Source organism: Anas acuta, chromosome 14 (assembly GCF_963932015.1).
Source record: "Anas acuta chromosome 14, bAnaAcu1.1, whole genome shotgun sequence".
Classification (NCBI taxonomy): domain Eukaryota; kingdom Metazoa; phylum Chordata; class Aves; order Anseriformes; family Anatidae; genus Anas; species Anas acuta.
The window spans coordinates 18,607,276-18,632,442 of NC_088992.1; the positions used below are offsets into that span (position 1 = coordinate 18,607,276).

At 34.9% G+C, this 25,167-nt stretch overlaps 1 protein-coding gene across 2 annotated transcripts in view; it reads right to left on the bottom strand.

Annotated features, from left to right (window-relative positions):
* Positions 1-595: 595 nt before the first annotated feature.
* The window catches only part of GABRG2 (gamma-aminobutyric acid type A receptor subunit gamma2), a 77,686-nt gene continuing 53,114 nt past the window's right edge, over positions 596-25,167 (bottom strand). The window contains exons 7-10 of one of the 2 annotated variants that reach the window (XM_068697752.1): positions 8,103-8,255; positions 5,876-6,081; positions 4,073-4,096; positions 596-2,596 (exon numbers count right to left, since the gene is read on the bottom strand). In XM_068697752.1, coding sequence (XP_068553853.1) covers positions 2,321-2,596; positions 4,073-4,096; positions 5,876-6,081; positions 8,103-8,255 — 659 coding nt within the window. In that variant the 3' untranslated portion in view covers positions 596-2,320. The remainder of the gene's footprint in view (positions 2,597-4,072; positions 4,097-5,875; positions 6,082-8,102; positions 8,256-25,167) is intronic. The other variant, XM_068697753.1, reaches the window with a different exon arrangement.

A 25,167-nucleotide genomic window follows, 5' to 3' on the forward strand; every position in this document is an offset into this window, starting at 1 on the left:
ATGTTAACTGAAATACACTTGACCTCAGCAAATTAAAGGCCTGATTTAGGCTGATACTCATAGTGATCTGTATAAAAGCTATTTGATAACAAGAAAAAGATACAGGTAAAAATTGAATTCTTACATATTTAACATCAGCCACACTCATTAAATGTAAGGAACTAACAGAAAGCTGTTATGTCAATGACCACTGGAAAAAAATAATTATTTGTTGAACAGTCTGGCAGCAGCTGAAATGCACTTCCATGTGAAAGATGATTGAAACTTATTCAAGGAATAAGTGGAGAAGGAAAAAAGTTCTCTTTTTTTTTTTTTTTCTTGGGATGATTCCAACTCTTTTTATTTATTTATTTATTTATTTATTTATTTATTTTTAAGAATAAGATAATCTTAAAAATGCTTTCAAAGATTTAATCTCCAACCATGAAAGTTACATGAGTGAGCCATTTGACTACAAAATAAGACAACACGGAGGGTTATGAGGATTATAATCCTCATAATATAAGGATTATATTTAGGCAACTGATGAATCCAGCATCTTCAACATGTCTACTCCTTCAAGTATGATTTTAACAAACCAACTACAAGAAAACTGTGGAGTTGAGTGCAGCAGTTTTATTGGAAAAAGTCCACAGGTGTGTGCAATTCCTTTATTAAAAGGTTTTCAGATATATTGGACAAGGAGCAATTGATGTTCAGGTTATTCCTTTTTTATACATTTTTATTTCAAAACTATACAAACATTGGAAAACTTCCTTTTTTTTTTTCTTTCTTTTTTTTTTTTTTTCTCCATTTTAGCTATTAGTAATTCTGTAATGATAATTGAATATCTCCCATTTCAATTTGCAAACTCACATTTCTGGAGGTGACATTTTACATCTTTGACAATAATTAAAAAAGAAGTCAGTCATATTTACATGTGCTTAAGGTTGCATAATTGAGCATCATAGAGGTTCTGAAAACCAGTGGGTAAGTGGGTTTCAAGATTCAGCCAGGTGGGCTGAATTTTTTTAAATACACATAAACTGCGTAACTATGATTTAGTAGCCAAGACACTCTTTGTTCTCTTATTTTCAAGGCTATCTATAAACTGTGTGCTAGCTATGGTGTTAGGGTTTGTTTAGTAAAGGTACTCACAGAGTGAAAAGCATCACTAGCAACAACTATTGCTGATCAATGACATGAATGGGCAGAGAGTTGTATGCATATACATAATACAAAACCTAGTATTTCAAAATGAACTTGAAGTCCTTATGTAAAAATGTCTACAATAAAAGCTATTTCCTGACTGGATTGAAGAGGGGAAAAAAACAACCTTGTGTGAGGAAAATAGAGTTCAGAGAGTTCAACATGGGAAAAAACAATGGAAACACATGGATTAAATTTAGAAGCTGATCTTGCGATGTATAATTACTGGAAATTCAGTTGAAATATAGAAACATTATAAATGGAAAATGAAGGCTAAAACTGCAGAAGACGTATACTATGAGCTATTATATTGGCCATACAGATTTGTCTACATGTTATTTATTTGAATCCTTAAGGCTTCTCTAATGTCTTACATGAAAGTGCTGTCTGCTTGGGTCTTCCATGCATGAGGGAAAGGGGAAATTTTTCAAGGAAAAATGTTTTTAATCCACATTTAAATTACAATAGCACAGCCAGAGACACAAAATAAAAGACAATACTTTATGGTACCTTTGTTTCATTTATTTTGGCCCCCAGAAGATGCATGCACTAGACTTTATGTACTACAAGGTATTGAAATATTTACAGCATTGTACATGTGCTCTTAAAGGGATGGCAAAGGGAAAGGTCTATTTTTATTTTGGTGGGAGTAGAAGTTACTTTCCTAGCTTAATAATACCTATTCAAAGTGAGAGATGACTCTTCCAAAAAGAAAAGCCCACAGAGAATAAAGCTATAGCATAATTATAGCCAATGTTAACAAACTGTACAGTACTTTACCTGGGAATTCTCTCTGTCACTTCTGTTTGAAATGGCAGTGCCAACTTAAGTGATGTTGCCATGCTCCCCTTGCCCTGTCTGCTCTGTTTCTCTATTCCATCAGGTATAGCTGTATATTACCTATTTATAAGATTTTTATTTCAAATTATTTCAACATGTTGAACGGACATTTAATTCACAACAACCTGATGGTAATTTTTGGACAGATGATATGACTGATATTTACTGGGTAATGGTACTAAAGAATTCAGACCACTATAAAGCGCGTCATAAATACTTCAAGTGGACTTAGGAAACCATCTCTCTAAGAAATTCAGTGAGTAAGGCTCATATCACTGATTTCCTTTTGCATTTAAAGGTAAAGATATGATACCCAATACACCAGGTTAAACAAACAGAAGGCAGTTGGGAAGAAGATGCGGGCATAGGAGTCCATTTTGGCAATGCGGATATGTATTCTTCCGTGCCTCCATGCTCCTGTTCGACAATCCTCAAAGCAGCAAAAAAAACTAGCACAGTCCTTGCCATCAAGACACTCATACCCATATTCTTCATCCCTTTCTTGGAGGTGTGTAGCATTGTTCATTTGAATAGTAGCTGATCGAGGTCGGATGTCAATTGTAGGTGCCTAAGGTGAAGTGGCAAAAAAGAAAAAGATGGCAGGAGGGAGACACTCTGTTATTATCACCAGACCAACAGGGAGACAGACTAATGGGCAACATGTGAATGATGGTTCTGTGTGGGATACATGGCAAATTGCTAAGTTCTAATGGTAATATTACCTTGAACTTGTTAAAATCAGTTGTGTCATACATTTTAATTTTACAGGAAAGCAGCACAAATCAATATCAAGTTAACAGTTGTGGACGATTAACTTTAATGCCGAAGTACACAATAGAGGTTGAAGTAAACATTCAGGAACGTAATTGATGGTATTTTGAATGGATTTTGTTTTAGACTTTACATAGTTGCTTGGTACATGAAGGCAATTTGGGTGTTGCATGTGGACAGCACTGAAATAATCAATTGGAAATGCAGGATTATTTTTAATATAGGGCTGGTTCATGTTTAGACATGGGCAAATATATATATGGAAAAAAAAGGCAAAAAGTGAGTCTTTTGAATCAGGTTAGGAGAATCTTGAAAAGACTCTACAACAGTTTGAATACATGCAGTTCACCATCTACTAATGTTCACCAACTAGAAGATTCAGTGTGTTCCAGATATTATGTGGTAAGTATACATATACATATATTTGGAATGAATTGAGCAAATTAAACATTTAAAGTATGATTAAGCAGTTGGTGAACATTAGTATGAAAAGTCTTATAATTTCTTGGTGATAGATACTAGGGTAAAATTACAATAATTTGATTCCATGAGTATGTAAATTTCTTGGCTTTCATTTGATATGTTGGGTTGTGTTTTTTTTTTTTTTTTTTTTTTTTTAAGAAAATCTCTGCATTTCTGAATGAAGATAAGATTTAGATGTAGAACATAGATATATTTGCTTATTTGCTGAGAATGTGTTGATCCAGTGACAGCATTAATAAACATATGCATCTTAAACCCTTTCAAAACTCTGACTTTTAAAAAATTATTTATTTATTTATTTATTTTCTTAAGAAACAGCATTTGATGATGACAACGAATTTTGTTCAGGTCAATATCAGACCAGATTTGGTTCTATAATTTGAAGCTAAATAGCAAAGGTTAAACAGAATGATCAGAGCTGAGTTCTAAAAGGGTGTAGTGCAGGTTTCTGGTGTAGCTGGTGGCATTGGATCCCATGGGCAATTGAGTAAGAGACGAGCAGAAATGTTTTCAACACATTAAACTCTCTTAATTCATGCGATCCAATAATGTTGGTCACTCTTGAACTTAGGGTAAGTTCAAAACTATAGTGAATCAGTATTTGGGCTGCTGAATCAACTCTACATATTATTTAGAAATACGTAATCATTCTACTTAATTAGGAAGTTGCCTTGGGTAGAATGGATGTCTAATTAAAAACAAACAAACAAACAATAGCACTCTCATGTAAGCTCTAATAGTTAAATTCAGCAGTTGCATGCAGTGAATTTCCATTCCAAAAACTTTATACCTTGAAGGAAAACATCCGAAGAAGCTTTCATTTTGTAGACAGAAAAGAGAATCAGAGGATTTTGTTTTAAATTAAAGAAAGAAAGAAAAGAAAGAAAGAGAAAGAAATAATATAAATTAAGAATATGTTTCTAAAACATAGTCAAAAAGAACTAAATTTATAGAAAGGTTGGGGTAATAGCCATTTCAACAGGTATCTATGATATAAAACCACATATTTTTGTCTTGTAACTGGGTTGTAGCTACATCTGGGCCAAAGACAGAACATCAAACTTCATTTGATCTTTTCATATTCCTGGTAGATTTCATTCTTTTATGTTGAACTGTTTTAAAAGAGGAAACTGATCACAACTTATGAAAAAAATCTCTTTACCTGCAGACTGGGTGCTGAAGACTGTACTCTTAAGATTTCTAGACTCTGGGTTTAGGATTTGGGCATCCGTTATATTTCTGTTTGTCCCTGGATGGTCACTGATAAGTAAGGTAAAGAACAATCTCTAACTCAACTCATTTTGAGTCAATCTTTGCTCTTTTGCATATGGAAAACATAGGTGCACACAAAGAACCTGAGCCAGGCCAGAACGTGTCACCCTCCAGAAGTGTTTATTTCTTTTGACCAAAAGAGAGCCTATGATGAAATCCAAATTGAAAGTAAGGTGAAAATTCTTCCATTATGGATGCTTTGCTGGCTGTTTACTCACTACAGTGTACATCTGCTATTCTTTTTTTTTTAGTGACTTTCTCAAAAAACTTCTGATGGTGAAATTATAAAAATAATGTTTAATAAAAGGGACTTTAATACATTTTGTTGTATTTGTTTATATTTGCTATATATTAGAACTAAGAGAGAATATCTTAAGAAGTCCTTGAAGATTTTAGCAGAGCAATTTTTTTTCCTAGATGTCTGAAATGGATTTGAAAATATTCTTAATTAATATAAAACTATTGTGTCCTTCACGTTTTACAGAGGCATATTTGGCTTTTTTGAAGAAGATTGGGTTACTTTTTTCCATCTAGTATTTTACGCTAATTCTTTTCACCTCACAGGTTCTAGACAACACACTTTTTTGCCTTTTGCAGTGGGTTGAAGTTTGTCCTGGCCAAGACAAGCACATATTTCTACCTATCTGGGAAAGATACCAGACCTCTACTGAGAGCATTTCCAGGATTTTTTTTTTTTCACCGTGGCTATTGTATGGGTGCATGCTACACAATAATAATTAAAAACAAAACAAAACAAAAAAGTATAAGTAACATTGCAAACTGTTGCCAAGTCACCTTCAAAGAGAGAGAAATAGATGAAGGGAGAAAATACAAGAAAAAGAAGATAAGGAAACAATTAAAAGGAAACAGATGCTTAAGGGGGAATTAGAAAAAAAGCACAGTCCAAAGGTTGAATATAAAGGATTACATGTGGTCCTGATACTAATAAAAACAGAATCACATCAATAATACAGACATAAGTTAATGGCAGAGAGTATTACTAAAGTTAAAACAGAGAAACTGACAGTTCTTGCATAAAGGTCACAGCAAGAGCTCTTTCTATAACATGAATAAGGGTTTTGGTGGTAGTTGTGATTTGCAGAACAATTTGGCTAAAAGGGCCCTTATTCTAAGAAATTAGTTTCTCTGGCATCCATACAACTAATATATAAGCTTTTCATTATCAAGGTGAATGTTTTTATTCCTAGTAGTACAAAAGAAGAGTATATATGTAATAGAAAACTCTCAAATGAAAGTACAGGTTTGAGGAGGGATGTAAACCTAGTTGAATATTATACCTTGCTGGTAAAAAGATACATACTGGATTTTTCTTCTTTTTGTCTTTATCCTTGCTTGGCTTTCTGTTGCTGACAAAGTAGTGCAAAGTTCCATATTCCACCAGTGCAGAGAAAACAAAAATAAAGCAGACTGATACAAAGAGATCCATTGCTGTCACATAGGATACTTTTGGAAGAGATTTACGAGCAATTGTACTTAAGGTGGTCATTGTCAGGACAGTAGTAATGCCTGGCAAATAGACAAAATACAACAGAAATGTTATTACTTCCTGTAACAAAACAACTTTTCCAGTTGTCTCTGACTGTTTCTGAAGGATGGCTGGAGTTCTGACATACAGCAAAAATGTCAAACAGCACATCCCAAGCAGTGAAATGTGGATACAAGTGAAAGCTTCAAGGATTAACAGGGAGTGCAAATCATTTTTGCATAGTCACTGAGAGTGTTGCCCTGCAAAATATGTTCATCATTCTGGTTTTAAGAATTTCATTTATTTATTTATGTAGTTTAGGTTTTAGGCATCCTTAGTTTATTTTTAACTGAGAAATTGAGTTTTAGGGTTTGTGTACTTGTCTACTTAAACAGGGAGACGAGAACTTCTATCAGAGTGAGAAGTCATAGCAGAGAATAGAAATAGGTCTATTGCTTCAGTTTATTCTTCATTGTATTCTCAAGGCCCATCTAAAACTTTCCACGCTGTTAGGTTAAGTTTCATTTATTGAATTGATATGGGTAATGGTAACAGTGCCAGTAAGAAACACATTTACAGACATTATACGAGAGAGAAATTCATGAAAATTCTTAAGAAAGCTTGTAATGAAGATAAAAATTTAGGAGAGGTTGTGTATATATCTCCATGTGTGCCACATAAAGAAAGAAGACTCTTTCCTTTCTCCTCATTCAAATGCATTCTAAATGTACGCAAAAGATGCTAGCCCCAAATTCCCACACACATTCTTTGCTGCTGGTTATTTAAGTGATTTGTAAATAAAGCTGGATGGGAGAGTCTCTCAGGACTCTTTGTGGGGGCCATGCTGTGAGGTCAAATTTCTCACAGTGCCAGAGTGTTTCTTCTGGCCTTTGTAAGCAATTGTAGTCTATAACTGAGAGCTACTATGACATGCCTCACCTTCCTTTCTCCTTTCAGAACATTATTCCCTGTACTGCCATGTGAAGAACATTAAAAATACATTAGAACATTTAAAATCCATCACATTTTTTTAGGGCAAATTTCATAACCACTGACTTCACCCCCTCAGAGGTATGGATAGACTAGTTCTTAACAGTGGCCAATCTGTATTGTACATCTAAACAAACAAACAAAAAGAGCTGAATGCATTTATTAATTATCTACTTTTTTTAAAACCTGATTTTATGACCTTGTTTTAGTGTGAAAAGGCAATAAAACATTTAAAACATTTTTGTTATGGGGCCCACTGCTTCTCTACTCCTCAAGGAATATTCTTTCAAGGGAGCTCTTAAGCAAAATGCTGTCCTTTATTTTGTAATCCAGTGCTCTTTGCTGCATTTTTATGAAGAAATATAACTGCAAAATGAAAAACTAATGTTTTTTATTTGTGTGGCTTTAATTGAGAAGTAAAAAATTGAGTGTTTCTACCTGCCTCCACAATCAGGTTTCCACGTTATTAATTCTTACAGATCCAACTGATTTGTACAAGCAAGTGAATTTGGTATCTCTTAGTTTATTTGTGCAACAGCATGCTAACTGTGTAGAAATTGCTAATTTGGATTAATTACATGTCACATTTACATGCATAGGATTTTAGATGCCACCAAATTCAGTAGATTTTGTGGTCTGAAGGCTAGATTTGACTTTTGGTCCTTGAAGGTATTACACTCCTCCTTTTAACTGTCACACAGAGAGATTGTTTCATTCTTGGCATTTATTTCATTTGTATTGCTGACCACTATCATTTAGAAGTAGAACAAATAAAACTAATGCATTGTTGTGCCTAATCCAGAAGTGTTTTGGCGTTTATAAAATACTACTGTTATCAGAAAAGGGGCAAAAGCTTTTATTAGAGGCAATCTACAATACTCCTAGTCTGCCATAGTAAAATGGAAGAGAGAGAAATATGCTTTAAGTTGCTGTTCCTTGGAAATGATTACATCTTTCTAAATGATGAGAACTTGTGAAAAAATGTCTTTTCTCTTATATTTAGAAACCTCTATAGAGGTATTAACTGAACATCATAATGCTTGAACAAAAGCGGGAAGGTAAAACAACTCACCCAGTGATGTTCTGGCTGGAACTGCATCCTTGTTAATCCAGAAAGAGACCCAGGACAGCACAACAATAAGTGTGCAGGGAATGTAGGTCTGAATAGTGAAATAACCCATTCTCCTACTCAGGTTAAAGTAAACAGACATGACTACATAGTCTCCTGTAAAATAAAAACATATCGAGATAGGACAATATGTTTAAAAACAGGTCATAGAATTTCTAGGTGCTACTTAGGGCTTTCCTATTCTTTGTCTGAAGTTATGTAAGTCATACATGTAACTTCAATTTCAGATTGCAAAGGTAATCTTCCTTGCGTACATAGCACAGCAGGCTTCTTCCTTACCATGTCACTCATCATAACGTGGAGATGCCTGCATGGTCCTCTTGCAGCAACTGACTGACTGATGGTGGTCTGGCACACCTCCAGTCACCACCCCGTCCCTGTTAGCATACTCTCAGCTCTGCTCTCAAATAATGCATGCTTTCAGATGTACTTTCTAAATTATTCAAGTCTCAACTATTTTTCAGGGCAAGGTTGTCTCAGTAATTAATTTTCAATTAGCCTGCAGATCTTCTTGTATTATCTCCTCTAAGAGGATTGGAACCCATGTTTACCCAAAATGTACCCAAAAAAAGACTAGGCTATGTATTACTCTGGTATGCATACAACATAATTTGCATTCAAACATTCAATAGTTTTGTGATTCTATTCTCAGTTTCTTTTTCCCTGTAAAACTATTAAATAAGTTACATCTGGATTCAGGAATAAAGCAATGCTTCAGGGTTTTTATGTATTTCTTCTAAACTAAAAAACAGACAAGCAAAAAACAACAACAACAACAACAACAACAAAAAAAACAACTCTTAGATCTCATCTTTTCTTCAGATTACAGCACTCCTGGGAAATCTTCATTGCAAAAGAATTGCAAAACCCCAGGCTGCAAAAAAAAACTTCATTGCAATTCTGCGAAAAACAGTCCAGAGAGAAGTCTTGAAGTGAAACAGAATAGGATTTGCAAATCCAGAATAAGATACTTTTCCACAGATATCAAAGAGACTCTGTGGGTAATGTGTATTCTGCTTAGATCAGTACCATTACTTAACAGTGAGTTTTCTGTTTTCAGGCATAATTAAAATTTTAATTTCCCCAGAATAATCCCTTTAAATCTAGTCACAGAAGAAACTTCAGAGATTGTTTTCAGCTCGTGCTTTTTTTTTTTTTTTTTTTTCCCCAGAGTGAATGTCCCTGTCCCAGGGATTAACTGGTTTATAATTTGTCATTATTATAAGAAAATCAGAAACTTAAACAAGAAAATGGTGTATGTGTGATTTACAAGGCAGTCTGGTTGAATATAAGAAACCAGCTTTAACAATTAGGTGTTGCCTGATTATCCCCTTAATTCACAGATAATCTTGTGTTTGTCCTTCATGTACAATAAGCTTCAGCCATAAAACCAAAGCCAGACTCATTCTTCATCTCTGTAGATCATCTGTTAATTTCATAGAAAGTGAATATTTCATCAATTTGGGGAATTAAATTTTATTCATTCACCTTCATTTATGCAATTTTAATAATTGGTATTTCAAATTTGTATGGTATTATTTCTTCCAGGTATTTTATGGTAGAGAAAACTTAAAGCAGTAGTTGTATTACTTCAAAGCAAAGTTGAAAAAAAAAGGCTGTTTTCATGTGCAGTGTTGTTATATTACATTAATGAGACAAAGAAGTACCAGAAGAAAAATGTGAAATATAAACCCAAATATATATGAGAATGTAAAAAGTTACAAAAGATAAGATCAGCATTGAAATAAAATTTGGCTGCTTTCTCTCTGCTTTTACTTCTTTTTCTCAAGTTGTAAATGCTATAGACCATCTTGTGGAGTAGCTGAGCAGATATATTGGATCCTAGCTAACTACTTCTTTCCTATATTTTGTCCAGTTTTTTTTTGTCTTGTACTTGGACAGGTCTTTTTGTTGATTTTACCACTCTTGTAGGATCTTTTGCTCAAAAGAATAGAAAATATCAGGATCTATTACAGAAGCCAAAGCTGTCATGTTAGAGCCACATCCAAAACTCAGCTGAAACCTGTGCTGAAAAATTCAGCAGATAAATGCAGCTAACATAGACCAGGGTGTTCTGCCAAGGCTTATGTAGAGCCTCCGTGTTCAGTAACACTGTATGCAACTCCAGTCAAATGCTGCTGTGAATAACATACAAATACGCGTATGTATACAGAGAGAGAGAGTAGCTTCAGTCCTTCCATTTTATAGACCATTTTCACAAACTGTTTTACCGTGTTTTCTCTAGAAAACCTTATGCAGATTATCTTGGATCCATGGAGATTTTTTTTTGCATTTTTCCCTTAATAAAAGTAGTGTTTTTGCATAGTTAAGTTATCACAGTTATATTTTACAACTTTTTATATATTATTTAAAATATATATATATATATATCAAAATATAACAAGAACTTTAAAATATTAACTAACTTGTAAAGGCCTTGGTCCATTCTGCAGCAGTGAGACAATACTTTGAATTCTCTATTAGGTCAATGACATGCTTCCAATCCCTAATATTCTGTGATTCTGTGAGGACAATCTGTTTACACAGAGCAACAGCAGTATCCTGACAGAGCATTTGCTACTCAGATTGGAGACAGTCCAGGTGGAAGTGTTTTGCACATAAATGAACACAATTCCCACTGCTTTTTTATTTTTACTTTTTGTTTGTTTGGTTTTTAAACACTGGACTTCTTAACCAATTATGTTTAAAAATAGTATATCTCTATTAATATGTTCCAAAAGTTAAAAGTAATGCAATTGTTCTAGATTTTGTTCATTTCTCACTAATGTCATCGCAGTTACTTTTATGGAAGGTCTTTGTTTCCTAATGGATGCAAATATAAAACAAACAACAATAAGTACCCACCACCACAAAAAAACAAACAAACAAACAAAAGCAAACAAACAAACAAACAAAAACATCATCAAACCACTTCAGAATGATATCCACAGGAAATGTTTTTTATCAGCTCCTGGAAATTGCAGAGAAAGCCCACAGAATTATTCTTACAGACCTTATTTCTTATACCTTGTAGAATCTGGAACATTTTACTGAAAACTCAAGGAATCAAAAGAGTTCGTAAGTACTCTAATAGGCTTTAATATGTCTATGAATGGAGAAGTAAAATCAAAGGAACTCAGAACCTCAGTGTCCAGTATAACTTGCCAGGCAGTGTGGAGGTGACCAGTCTGAAGAAGCATTTAAGGATATGTAAATTCTTTTAAATTAAGTCTTGCTTTTTAATCTGAAAGCCTGCTGGAGCTGCAAACATTGTGTTGTGGAGTAAATTCTGATATTTCAGAGAATCTTACTAAAGAAAGGAATAATGTTAATACCACAGAGGAATTTTATTTATTCCTTTCCTTGCTTGGTTAGGATTTTGGGAAGTTGGATGTGCTGATGATTTTTCTCAATAATGAGCATGTGACAGGAAATGCCATGATGAGGCAATGCAATAATTCTTTAATGTACTGAATATCTCTTCTAGCCTTTAACTAATATTAAACTAATTGTAAATAAAGCAATAAGGAATACAGGAGTAAGTGGTGGGATGCTCCAGAGAATCATGGTGCTAGGTGTTGCCTAGTTTATACAGGTGATGTAATGGTATAACAGCAGGCCTTCTAGATGCTACACGGTTTTGAATAAGACAATTATTCTGGCAATAATAAAATATTTAACACTATAGAAGCACACAAATTAATTCAAGACCAAAGACATGCAGTTTATCACCTAATACCAGTTGTCATAGAACACACGGTAAAGTGTATTGAGTCCTCTGTGGAACATGGACTTGGCAGTACATTGCTTTAATCCCACTTGTCATGAGATAAAACCATTATCTCTTATAATGGAATCTTTCCCCAGCCCTGTTTTTATCCACCTTTTTTCTTTTCTGACTTTATTCATGGTCTTCTCTGCTCTTCACCTCCGACCAGTTTAAATGCTTGTTGTTATTTTCAGGTTATCTCTGTGCCTGAGGTCATTTTCACTCCTGGTGTGGTGCCTACATGAAGCTGTCAAGCTAAGACTCAATTTTAGTCAAAAATAACCAGAGTTGATACTTAGCACAGTATTTGCCACTAGCCCTCATTTGGTAAATTGATATATTTTTTTCATTATTACTTCATCCTCTTTCCCTGAGCTGTAGCTCTTGTTTATGCGTTGTTTTTTTTTTGTTTGTTTGTTTTGTTTTGTTTTGTTTTGTTTTTTCCACAGCAAGGGAGGTTCTCAGACTGTCAGATTGCTATTTGGAGGACTTATAAACTTTTGGACTTCTCTAGAAATGACTGATAATGCAACCTGACTGTATCTTGGTAACACAGCATAACCAAGATAACCAAGTACTCAAGTACTTAACATTTGGCACCATAATTAGAAAATTTTGGATTTAGATTTAGCCTTTCACTAGAGATCTTATCATCCTGCCCATTTCATGATGTATAGGCATCATTTTATAGGTCTAGAAAATAGCTAGTTTTTTGTTTGTTTTTTTGTTTTTGAGAAATACTCTATTGCCCTTGGAAAAAATAATCTTATGTTGAAGAGCATAACAAGTCATCCTTCATATATTTAGACATAGTTCCCCTACTCTGTACATGAATATGCATATATCCTCTATTCGTCTGTGTGAGTATATATATATAGATAGACATAGTCTGAAGGTATGATAATCAGTTGAGCAATTTCTTCAGTAACTTGTATTTGAATTTTTAAACCAGAATGCAGTCCCTTGGGAAGATGCTATTCAGATCATACTTATATGCATGTATAAATACTCATCAGATTTTCTACTAAATACATATTCCTGCTGATTATGTTCAGATCAGGAGATGCAGGGCAGGATTCTGACTTGAGGCACAGCCTCCTCATGCTGCTGTTCTGAATGGGAAGCTGAAGATTTCTCTTGGCAATAATCCTTGTTACATGTAGAGAAAGTGCATGGACCTTAAATCATATCTAGAGCAGGATATGGTTTGAAAGGGAGATGCATAACATTAGTATCCAGTGATTACGACATTAGTAAGCCCTTAAAAAAGGTTGTATTTCAAAGGGCCTTGTGCCATTCTAATTTATTTCTAATTTATGCAGTCTCAAAGCAGTCTGAGAACTTTAAGCTCTTCCATATACTTGTGCGATACAGTAATTTGAATACTTGATTCAGGCTCTGTTAGACATTAGGGGAAGTGAATTCATGATTTGAGGAACCATCTGTGCATATGTCCTGGCCTAAGTCCCAAAGGTTCAATAGAAGGGATTAGTCGTGCCAGGAAGCGTAGCTGGGGGGGTGTACGCTGCACTTGGCTGATTTAATCAGCACAGTGGGTGTGATCCTTCACTGCATCCTGGTTGTGGAATTGCTTACACCTGCGCAAAGCAAATGGGAAATTATACCTATTAGTACTCTCTTTATGCCTGTTTAAGTGACTGTGCAAAGTGTGAGGTACTGGGGAAACAACTCTCTAATTTGTGCTCACAAGTGATTTGGAAGCTAGTACAAATGGTAGAGAAGAGAACAGCTTTCTAATATCCCAGGAAATTGGTGCCTTAATTATAGTTCAGGTAGCAACACTTACAGCCCAGATCATCTCACCCTTACTATTATAAGATTCTGTTTTCTCTTGTTTAAAACACCACTAGTTTTATATTATACAAAAAAAAAATGCAGAAAAGCTTCAGAAGTTTTATATGTGTCAGTTCATTCTCATAGTCAGTTTTGGAGTGGAAAAAATTGAATTTCATATCTGTTAAACACATGGAGTTTGTAACAGAGAAATTCAATTAGGCAAAGTGCTGGGCTTTTATATGTTGGCATTTCTGTGAAAATGCTTCATGGCTAAGTTAACAGTTTGGAAAACAACAAATGTGTTCACAGACATAGGAAGTTCTTTGAGAAGTTATAACACTTAGTTTTGTCTAGCCCCATGCTACCTCTGTTTCATACCAGGCTACATGCTACCTTGAAGAGCACAACAAAAAAAGATGCATGCTCACACAATGAAGTGTCTCTTTCCTTCTTAAACCTTATTTGTTCCTTTAGACAGTCTAATACCTGAAATCTCCAGAAATTCTCTGAGTGCTGAAAGCATATAGAGCATGAGGTCCTTGCCTCATGCTGAATCTGCAGTAGAAGAGCTCTTCTCCCACAAAAACTGGAGGTATTCTATCCCAGGGTCTGAAAATGAGTTTCCTGGAGTATTTGACTACATTGAATATTTTTGCCTGCATATAATTTTATGAAAATATAACTGTGTTTTAGTAATTCTAATAATACTTGTAATTTAGCACATTTCATCCTTGCTTGAAATGTAAAAATCTGCGGAGAAAAAATGCTACCAAGTATAATGTCTCTTAAAAATTTGAACTCTTCCTCTTCTAGGTGCATTTTGAAACCATTTTTTTTTTTTAATAAAAAAAAGACAGAAAAGGCAGTGGTATTATGAGCCAAAATTTCTCATAATTTTTCATATAGACCATAATTTGTTCTTTAAGGTCTGATCAAATTACTGGCAACTGGGACTTAACATAAGTCACTGTTTATGTAGTAAGTAACAGGCACAATTTTGTTTGTGCAGCCAATAGCAGCCACATGGTGCATACAGACCCAGACTTCTACCAGCTGTCCAGATTCCTTTTTTTTTTTTTTTCTCTTATTAATTTAAATAGAAACCAAATAGAAAAGAGCAAGAACCTGTAAAAAAAAAAAAAAATTGTTTGGGAAACCATATGAAAATATAGATAGAAATGCAACCTTTTCTCAGTTAACTTATATAAATAAGTACATAAATACATGACTTGTTATATATGGAAAACCCTTTTTAGTTCATCTTTCTGGATGGACTGTATATAGGAAAAATGCAAACAAAAAAAATCGTGCCACAGGAGGGCACTGTCACCTCAGAATGGAAATGAGCAACGATTGTAAGTCTGCCAGTGGAAAACTGAATCTTAAAATTTTCTGATTATTCCTCTTATTGATTTATGTGGCCACTCGAATGGCCTGACTTCTATGGCTATATTAATACGGGAGCACTTACAAGAATATAACTAATTCTTGTATGATAGAAATATTAGCTAAGTAATATCACCTTTGTGCTACACATAATGAGTTTAAACTGCATAAATTGTTAATGAAGAACAACCATGGCAGCAGAATTTATTTTGTTTTGCTCATAAATAACTAATAGAAACATCACTGTTCTCTCTCTCTCTCTCTGTTAACATGGTCAAAGGTCTCATTTTCTGTTTGGTGGAGCTAACAGCTAACACTGTTTTTGTTTGATTTTGTTTGTTTAAGAAAGAACAGATAAAACATAGTTTAATGGAAAATACATGTTTTCTTGTTTATAGTCATGGTACATGGAAATATCATTTAAAAAGTAACAGTTCTATATATACCTCCTTTAAGCTAGGAGCTGTAGTTATAAACTTGTTGCCAGCAGCCTTCCAGGTAAGACCAATCTCAGTAAAAAAAAAAAAAAAAAAAAAAAAAAAAAACAAGGAGGGAAGGTCACTCATATTGTATTTGAAAGATCAATATTCAAACCCATGACAGACTGTGGGCTGTACAGAGCTCTAATCTTGGATGAAAAATCATGTAAATAGTTTAAGATTGGTGTACGCATTCTGATGCAAATTCACTGGGCTTTTGTCCTCATCTCCTTTCTTGCCTCCACAGAGCCTGTGTTTGGAATACTTTCTGGCATTTTTGTTTTGGTTGAGGGTAGCAAGTCAGCCTGAAACTGCAGTTCAATTATACGTCTTGCACTGTTACTGTGATATAAGGAAAACATAATATTCCTTTCTGAATACATAATTTTCTATGAGTATTCAGATTTAACCTACACAAATGACTCTCTTGTATAACATCTAAAATGATACATTTTGATGGTTTTTTTTTTTTCTTTCAACTGGATCAGGATGTTCTAAGGTCTGCCTAGTTCAGTACTAATGAAATAGAACTTCTAAAATTGGTCATTTGTCACATGAGGAGATGCTGACATTAGTTTCTCCTTGAGGTATGTTTTTACATATGTCATAGTAAAATCATTTGGTCAAAGTCTTTGATCACAGTGTCGCATAAGTGAATTTTCATTAAGATAAGACACATTTAATCACAGTGCTGACTGTAAGCTGATATTTATAAGTTTTATCAGTGTCCACAGCCAGAAAGAAGAGACTCTGGGGAAAAGGCACAATCAGATACTGTACCCTAGATACCTGACCATAACACCTTCTCATTATCTCATCCTTTGCCAGGTACCTTTTTCATTGTTACTTTAATTCAGTTTTTGTCCTTTCATTGACTCATTTTTGGACTGCATAAATGCATACGCTTCAGAAAATAATTAAGTCTCTTTTCAAAACTTTCTCTTTCCCTCTGAGGTTTAATAGTGAAATGCCAGTATTGTGTCATAGGAAGTCATGATGTGAAATAAAATACAGTGAATATTTAGCCTTTGGGGCAAAGAAAGAAAGAAAGAAAATCTGTCATGGCATTGTGTCTATTTGCTTGCAGTAGTCTTGAACTCAGAAGCAGTCTCATTCTCTACCTGACTGCTGGTGCTTGCTCTGCCTGGGTGTTATGTAAAGGACAAGGCAATTCATGGTCATCACTGATCCAACACGGCAGCTGTACTAAGTGACTTCCATCCCAATTCTAAATATCCATTTCTAAGCTACGATTATAGCTTGATTATGTAATGGGGTAAAACAACATTAAGACTTTCACAAAGCTTGTACTGTAGTCCATTTATATAAGATTATCTCTGGGATTCAGATAGCTGCAAGCCTGGTTTTCAATTTATATTCCAAAGGATAGATCCTAACTACATTGAACAGTAGGATGGAGGACAGGAGATCTACTTTTTTTTCTCTGTTTTTAAAGAGTAACTTGTATGTCTGTGAATGCATCTGACATCAAACACCTTGATTTCCTCTAGGACCAGGGGGAAAGGGAGCTGAAATTAGTTTGCATTTGTGCGAAATGGCAACCCCAGCTGATGAAACTCCTGTAAAATGAGATGAATCATTATAGCTATCAAAGCAAATGAAATTTCTTTGTGTATGACATGACTTTCTGCCCAGTAGTTCTGATTTTTTTTTGGTCCTTGGCCACTCATTCCACTTGAAGTGCTGTTTTCTCAGTTTATTTGACAGAATGTGTTCCACTTCTCATTAGTTTCTAATTATAGGAGGAAAGAATGTAATGATGCTAGACAGTAATTAAAATCTTTTATTGTTGTTCCTACCTTCCCTTTGAATTCACAGAGATAAGCCTCACCCTAAGATATTTTTATAGCTGAAAAATATCAATATGTGGAAATGTCTTGAGGGACTGAAGGTAAACTTAAGTGTATATGTTTCTAAGGCTCTCTCTGTGAATAGTTCAAATCTGAAAGAAAAATGAACTAAGCCTATTTTTATTTTTTTTCCTAGTTGACGTAATTACAAAAAAACGATCCTTTTTGTTTGTCTTTGAAGACAGCTAAACTACTACACTGACATTATCAAACACAGGAAGATTTTTAGTGTGCAGGATTAGTGTTTAGATGTGGCAGCAGCATGATGTAATAGGTTGCAGCTGCTGTGAAGGAGACATTATGCTCCAGTGTGTAAATAATCTGCAAATTAAAGAACTTTCTGCTCCTTTTCCTGCTCCCTTCTTCCCTAGGAAGCATCATCCCAGCAACCCATCTCTCAGCAGTTAGAAGTAGTTAGGTTTCTAAATAACTTATTTGATTTATTGTGGTACAAAACAGGATCAGATAGATGAGGAAATGTGAGGCTCACAGAAATCTCAGGGAAAATGAAAAAGCAAAGAGCGAGAATTTCCAGGTACCACAACCAGTTGGGATTCTGTTCTGTGCTGGCATCCTGTGTCCCTGGATCTTTTGAATGTCTGTTTTTTTTCTGAACAGCCAAGTAAAGGCTGTCCCCTTCAAAAAAACAAAACCAATAATAGAGGAGATATCTAGTTTGTTTCCATTCTTCTACGCATGAAGTACACCACAGACCTGGTATTCAGATCAGTCACACTATCAGGATTATGAAACTGCTTGAAATAAGAATTGTCAAAGTTATGTACATTTAATGTTAAAAGTTTCAGCAGTTTTTATCAAGGAAAAAAGTACAGGATGCTTTTTTGTTGTTGTTGTTGTTTTTTAACATTGGTGGTAATGCACAATATATACTCTGCCATGGGTCTATATTGGGACTTTCTAGACAACTGTGTGAAGGATTTGTGTGAAAATGGAGTGTGGGAAACTCCAGTGATGATAAGAATCATGTCAGATGTTTAAAAAAAAAAAAAGTAGAAATGAAGTTCAAGAAAATGGAGCTTTGATGCCTAGATTATTTAGGCTTTAACAATTGCTAACATTAAGTACCTGTGAGAACAAAGTTAGAAGTGAATGGTCAGTCAAGAGAGACAGAGAGATTCCAAAGGGAGTCAGATCTTAGGTGAGCTAATTCCTGTCATAGTGACGTCTCAGCTCAGCTGACGTTAGACTTTGGAGATCTGTTGTGGTCAAAGGATGAATCTATGGACAGAACCACTCCAGTTTCAACAGAAAGACCTACGTGCCATCATGCCACTTATGTGCCTACTGCAGACTTCCTGAAAGTCTTTTAGAAGTGGTTGAAAATTAGATATAATACATTCAATGAACTCCACAATAGAAGAAGAAAAATGATTTATTATGTCTAGTCTAAATAACATACTTACAGATGAGTTAGCAAACTCCCTGAAATTATCAGTATTTCACAAGCTTTGTGCATGTCCTGGTTGCTGAAGTGACTGCACAGGACTAATGCAGCTCATATAACAACGCTGCTTGGATTTGCTTTTACATCTTTCTAAATTGTCTTGTGGGGCAAAGGTCATCGTGGAATTCCTCTGAAGGCCTTTTGTTCTGAGAGAATACAAGAGGAATTTGAGGATACTGTACATTTAATCTTTGGTCTTAATGTTTCCAGTTATTTTCAGAGCCAAGAGACAGTATTACATAACCCGAGGCTGCAATAAAACTTGATGTTTTCTTCTACTTCCTCTCCAGAGGAGAAAAGGCATGACTGCATGGAGGCAAAGTTCAGCAGGAAAGCTATGGTTTTCACAGATTCGTTCTGTCTTAACCCCCCCTCAGTGAAAGAAATATTTATAAAAGAAAGTGCCACTTGAAAACCAGCATCCTGCTTCCACTGAATGCACAGGCAGATCACTAGAAAGACAGTACGATAAACAAAGAGCCCAAGGGATGCTGGGAGGAAAACAACATGCTTTACTGCTCAACTTTCAGCACTGTATTTATTTTAGGATCTTAATTTCATTTATTTTTGGCTTTCTTTAAATATTTTAGAAGGTTCCATCAGCACATATTTAGTTTTAACCCCCCAGGAAACAACTCTACGTAACCAAGAAAAGACTAAAATTCACCCGGGTGTGAGATACCGCAAGGCACAACATCAAGGAGCAAAAGTAGCCCAGATCAAAAGCAACTTTCTTCAGAGCTCAGTGTGATCAGCTACCAAATGTCAGGGGCTTCAGAGAGCTAGGGTAGCTCAGTAATAAAAGACTTTGAGCACAAGAAGCCAACACCGATACATATTAGAAAATAAATTGTCTTATTGAAAGACAACATAGCCCAAAAATATCTCAAGGAAGCAGGGTGGATTATTGGTTAGGACACTGAAGCATTAGGCAAGATATCTTAGGTCTAGTCTCAAGTCTTTCCATGAACAGCTGTAGGGCTGTAGGACAACTATTTATCTTCTCCCAGCTCATCTTTCCTGTCAAGGAGGTTTTGGAACATTTGTGCACTATGTACTTCAACATCTGACAGATTCTGCTCTGAACTTAAGTGAAAATATTTAATGGGAGTGGCTGAGGGAGAAAAATTATTATTTGATGTCATTGCATGATATATTATTTATATTTTTTGTCTATTTATGCCTATTATGTGATAATTTTTCTGTGCTTTTATACCCCAAATAAATTATTAATATATATATATATACATATTATTCTTGTCTTTCTGGTGACAATAAAGGTATCGGTATGCATAGGGTCATGCAAAGACACAAAATGAAATAAAATCAGAAATTCTGGCATTTAAAATACAAGCCAGTCAATTAATATTATTAGGATAGGTCTGATACTTTCTTCATTTCCCCGTTTGTTTTTTTTTTTTTATCATAGAAAGAAAAAATCAAACTTTTCAGTTTTGCCATGTTCATTTCAGAGCTGCCAAAAAGATCAAGTTGAAATGTTTTAAAAAAGGTATTTGTACAACATGAAAGCAAGGTAGCATCTACAGATGATAATGAAAATTCATGTAACAGAATTTTGGAAAAGAATATAGACCCTCATATACTAGTTCTTGCAAGAAATAAGAATATTAAAGATGATGCATGATAATTAAATTATTGCATTGTCATCTAGGACTCAATCCCTGAACCTTGTCTTGCCCATATTCAAGGTCTGAGTAACCACTAAATAATGTGACATCTGCAATGACTATGGTAATTCTGAACTTCCTGAAATTTCTGATTCTTACGCAGTACTCCTATAGGTGAATGGTAACCAAATCATACATTTGGAGGTTAATTAAAATTTAAGTAATTAAAATTTTGTATTAGAATTTCTCACTTTAAACTTCTATTTTTTTCCTCTGTTGAATATTGACATAATATATATATGTATATAGCAAAAAGATAACTATATTGCTTACAAACGTGTGGTTTTATCTTAGAGATTCAATGTTGAAAAACTTGCAGCGTTCTGCATGTAGTCCTCTCCATCAGCTTCCACTTCTACTTGTTGGCATATTAAATTCCTCAGTAACTGTTATTTACCCTCATATTCCAATAAAGGCAGGAAGAGAGGATGTTCACAGACCTTGTTATACTGTGTTCTAATGCTAACTTATTGTTGAAGATTTTCTAGTATGAGTGTGTAGGAATTCCAGTGCATATCTTAGTATTCATTTGCTTTAACAAGAAGTAGCTGAATCTGTTTCCTTGTTATATAAAAACAAAACAAAAACAAAACCAACCAAACAAACAAAAACAAAACAAAACAAACAAAAAAAAAAAAAAAAAGAAAAGTAAATTGTCAATCCTAGCATAGGCTTTTTAGCATTAGCCACGTATGAACAGTATGCTTTATGCAGACTGATCATCAGCAGAAAGTTAGCCCAAGCTCCCCCTGTTCAAAGGTTTGTCCAGTTTATCCTGGGCATGCCTGTGTATGTAAGGGGAATGGAAGAAGTGAGAATGAGTTTGTGGGTTTTGGTAGCTAGTTTTGAAATCAACTCATCAATGTTTTAAGAATTATAATAATGGTGTGCTATGGTATAATATTGCTCTTACTGCCCATATGCAGTAGTGTATGGTCTATTTGCATTCCAGGAAAGCAAACTTTGAGCTCTTACTGCTTATGCTGCATGACATCTTTCTCAGTCTGCAGCCAAATGTGATTATTGTCAGGGTTCCCAGTATTGGTACTACTCACTTGTGGGCTAGGTAATTTTTCTTTCATGTTTCTTTCCAGTGCCACGTTATTGTCTGTGAAAAGAATTACTATATTTTTGAGACGTGGACACTGGTAGAATGACCCTCAGAAACAGGTGACTGTAAGAAACACATTTCTTAGACTGTCCAGTACAAGGAAGCTTCCCAGCTATGTGTACAACCTACAGAGCTACTTCAGTTTTGAGTCACTCCCTCAGTGATGGTAGTGATAGGTTCCATATAGATTATTTTTGAGTCTTTTTTAAAGTCGCACAGAAGTGTATTTGGCTTTCTTCCTCCAAGGAAGCTAAGTTACATTTAACTCTTACAAGTAAATTGAGTTTGGTTGCATTTAACTTGTACAAATAAAATTAGAAATTAAAATTGGCCAATGGTTAGTCTATACTCTGAGAGTGGTCATTCTGAAGAGAATATATAATATATGCCAATATAGGCATATCTGCATATATGTATTTCAGCTTGCTTCAGAGCTCCCATCCAGAATATGGCTCATAAGACTTCATAACAAAGTAAACACTGGATTGGTTAGAGAGCACCTTCTGACTGAGAGAACAGGTGAGACTTGAAAGAAATCCATTACCTAAGCTGAAGCATAGGAATCATGAAAAATATGCTTCCTTTGGCTACTACAGAGATATACATTGCTCGGAAAATCAATACATTCTTCTTTATCTTGCATGGTCTGGGAATGGGAAAATGGGAATAATAGCGCACTCTGTCTCAGGGAATATAGACCTGTTGCCTATCTACTTTCTGAGTACATGCTGTCTCACACAAGTAGGTTCTCTCCCACAAGCTGTAATTTTGTGCATCCTTATATGCAAATGTGCTATACTGGGGCAGGTTACTCCCCCTAATGTACATGTTTCAGGAAGGTATGCAACTGTCTCAAAATATTTGGTGACTACTTGGATTTAGAACTCTAGACTTATTAAGTTCTGTTCATTACAAATTAGAAAATATTGTTTATTTCTGTTATATCCTTGATTTCTTAAAATCCTACTCAGATTCACAATGATTTTTATGAGAAGAATATGGATCTTTATTTAGGTTTACTTGTTAGGTTATTTAGGTTTACTTGTTGTTTGAGAGTAACTTTTTTATTGTGAACTTTTTGTAAACATCTTAACTTCCTTATAGCATCACTTAGAGCATCCAAGTAAACCATTTACCCCTGAAAACCATTTTTTCCAGTGAGAAATGCGGAAGAATTTGAGATGTTTTATTTCATATTCTTAAGTATATAAATCCATTATATTGCTGCAAGAGATTACTCCAAGTAATTTGGCTATTTGTTACTTCAGAGTTATATAACTATTAAAATAAGACATTCTGAATTGCATTTTTTATAACTACTTAGAACAATTCTTAAGTAAAAATATCACAAATACCCTTGTGTTCCTATTTGAGACAATCCTCTAGAAAATGCGATTGGGGACTAATGTTTGAGAGGTAAACAGAAGCATTGTCATTCTCCTGCTATCAATTTGCCTGAGCACAATGCCTGTTCTGCAAGCAGATTCCAAATTGTTTCTAGTTTCTTGAGTGTTTTGTCTCACAGAAACTGAGTGCAAACCTTCAGCAATGTGGAAATTAATCTTGTTCACAATCACAGCTAATGTCACAGCAGAAACATACACTGACAAAATGAGGTGTTGCAAATTAGTCCAAGGTGTGATTGGTGGGGACATGGAATAGAAACAACTAGCTCTAACAGAACAGTTATTTATATGCTAAGAAAGGCTATGGCAAATGTGTTTGGGTGTATTTTTAACTTATTGAGCTTTTTAGGGGGAAATTATTGGCATTAAGCAGAAAGCAAAATCTTTGGAGGAAAAAAAAAAAAACACAAAAAAACAAACAAACAAAAAAAAACCCTGTCAAACCCAGAATCTCTCCAGCTATCAGAACGAAAAAAAAAAAAAAAAAAAAAAGTATTTTAAAATCAGAGAAAAAGAAATGAAGGCACTGAAGCAGAAGGAACTAGGTTATGGTTAAAATAGTAAATAAGTGTAGAGTTTTAAAAAGTTAGTGTTAGAGATAGAGACAAACTATGAAAAAAGGGAAATGGTAAGATGATCTAAAATTACCCTTAATACCAAGTGCAAGAGTAAGGCCATAGATCTGCATGCAACAGGCCTGAAGAGAATAGGGATGAAGAGAATGTTTAGTTTGAAGATCATGCCTCAGAAAAAATAGCTATGAAACATGAATAATTTATAACTAGTATTGCCATTTGAAGTCAAACAGATCAAGCTTAGAATGTAAAAAAATAAAAATAAAAAAATCTTTAGAGACTACAGATACCATCTTGAAATTTCAGTTACCAGCTTTGCAGGAATAAAGGCAGAGCTTCTAGGTGTGTGTAATCACCCTAGTCCAAATCCTACAAGGTATTTAAATGACTCACCCTTTTCAAGAGGAAACCTTTGAGGATCCATTTATTTCTCAAATAGATATATTCAGGATAGTGTTCACAGCTACTACAAAACAGGTTCCTCTGGGATTCCATTCCACATCACAGTGTGAATACCATTATGTTGTATGTTTTCAGGCCATGAAGTGCAACCTCTTAATCTTTTTCAAAAATGTGGGGTTATAACACTGTGAATCCCATGAGTTATGTCTTTTTCAAACGTTGAAAGAGGGAAGTTTTAAAATGTTATGTCCCGCAAAGCTTTAAAAAATGACCTGGCAATATTGGATCTAAAACACTGTGTGGCATACAAAGAACGATGCATTTGGAGTGCCCCAGGACTGAGGTGTGGGAACTAGGGACTGAGAGTTGTCCTGTAGCCTGGACCATACCCTATGCATAAGTGATGAAGGTGCTGGAAACTAGCTTTCTGTAAGGTCTCCTAGACTGGTTTTTAGAGGAACAGAAAGAGCAGTCAGGCATTGGAATGGGTTGCCCAGTGAAGTGATGGCATCATCGCCCCTGGGGGTGTTCAAGGAAAGGTTGGACCTGGTGCTTAGGGACATGGTTTAATGGGTGATTTTGGTGGTAGGGTGATGGTTGGATGATCTTGAAGGTCTTTTCCAACCTTAATGATTCTATGATTCTATTCTATGATTCTATAAACATCTGCTGTGTTTGTAGCTCCATACAAACAAAGCAACGGCCGTGACAGGAGCTAGGCACCAAAAAAAATTAATATGGCCAAAATAACTACCTAATGGTTTTTGCATTTATCTTTCTATGAAGGCTGCTATCATAAAAGATAAAGAGTTGAGATGTGAGGCTGGATGCAGAATTGATACACTGGTTGTTGATATCTCTCATTATAGAGATTCTCCATGAGGCAAAGTTGATCATCAAATTACTTCAGATGCCTCAGATTCCACAAGAACAAAATAATGCAATTGCAAACAGTAACTCCTTACACTCAAGAAAATATTTGTTTTGAAAAGAGTTTGTTTCCTGGAAAGTGGGGCTGGCAGTGGTGGGGGACTGGAAATGGAAATGCCACCTAGTTTA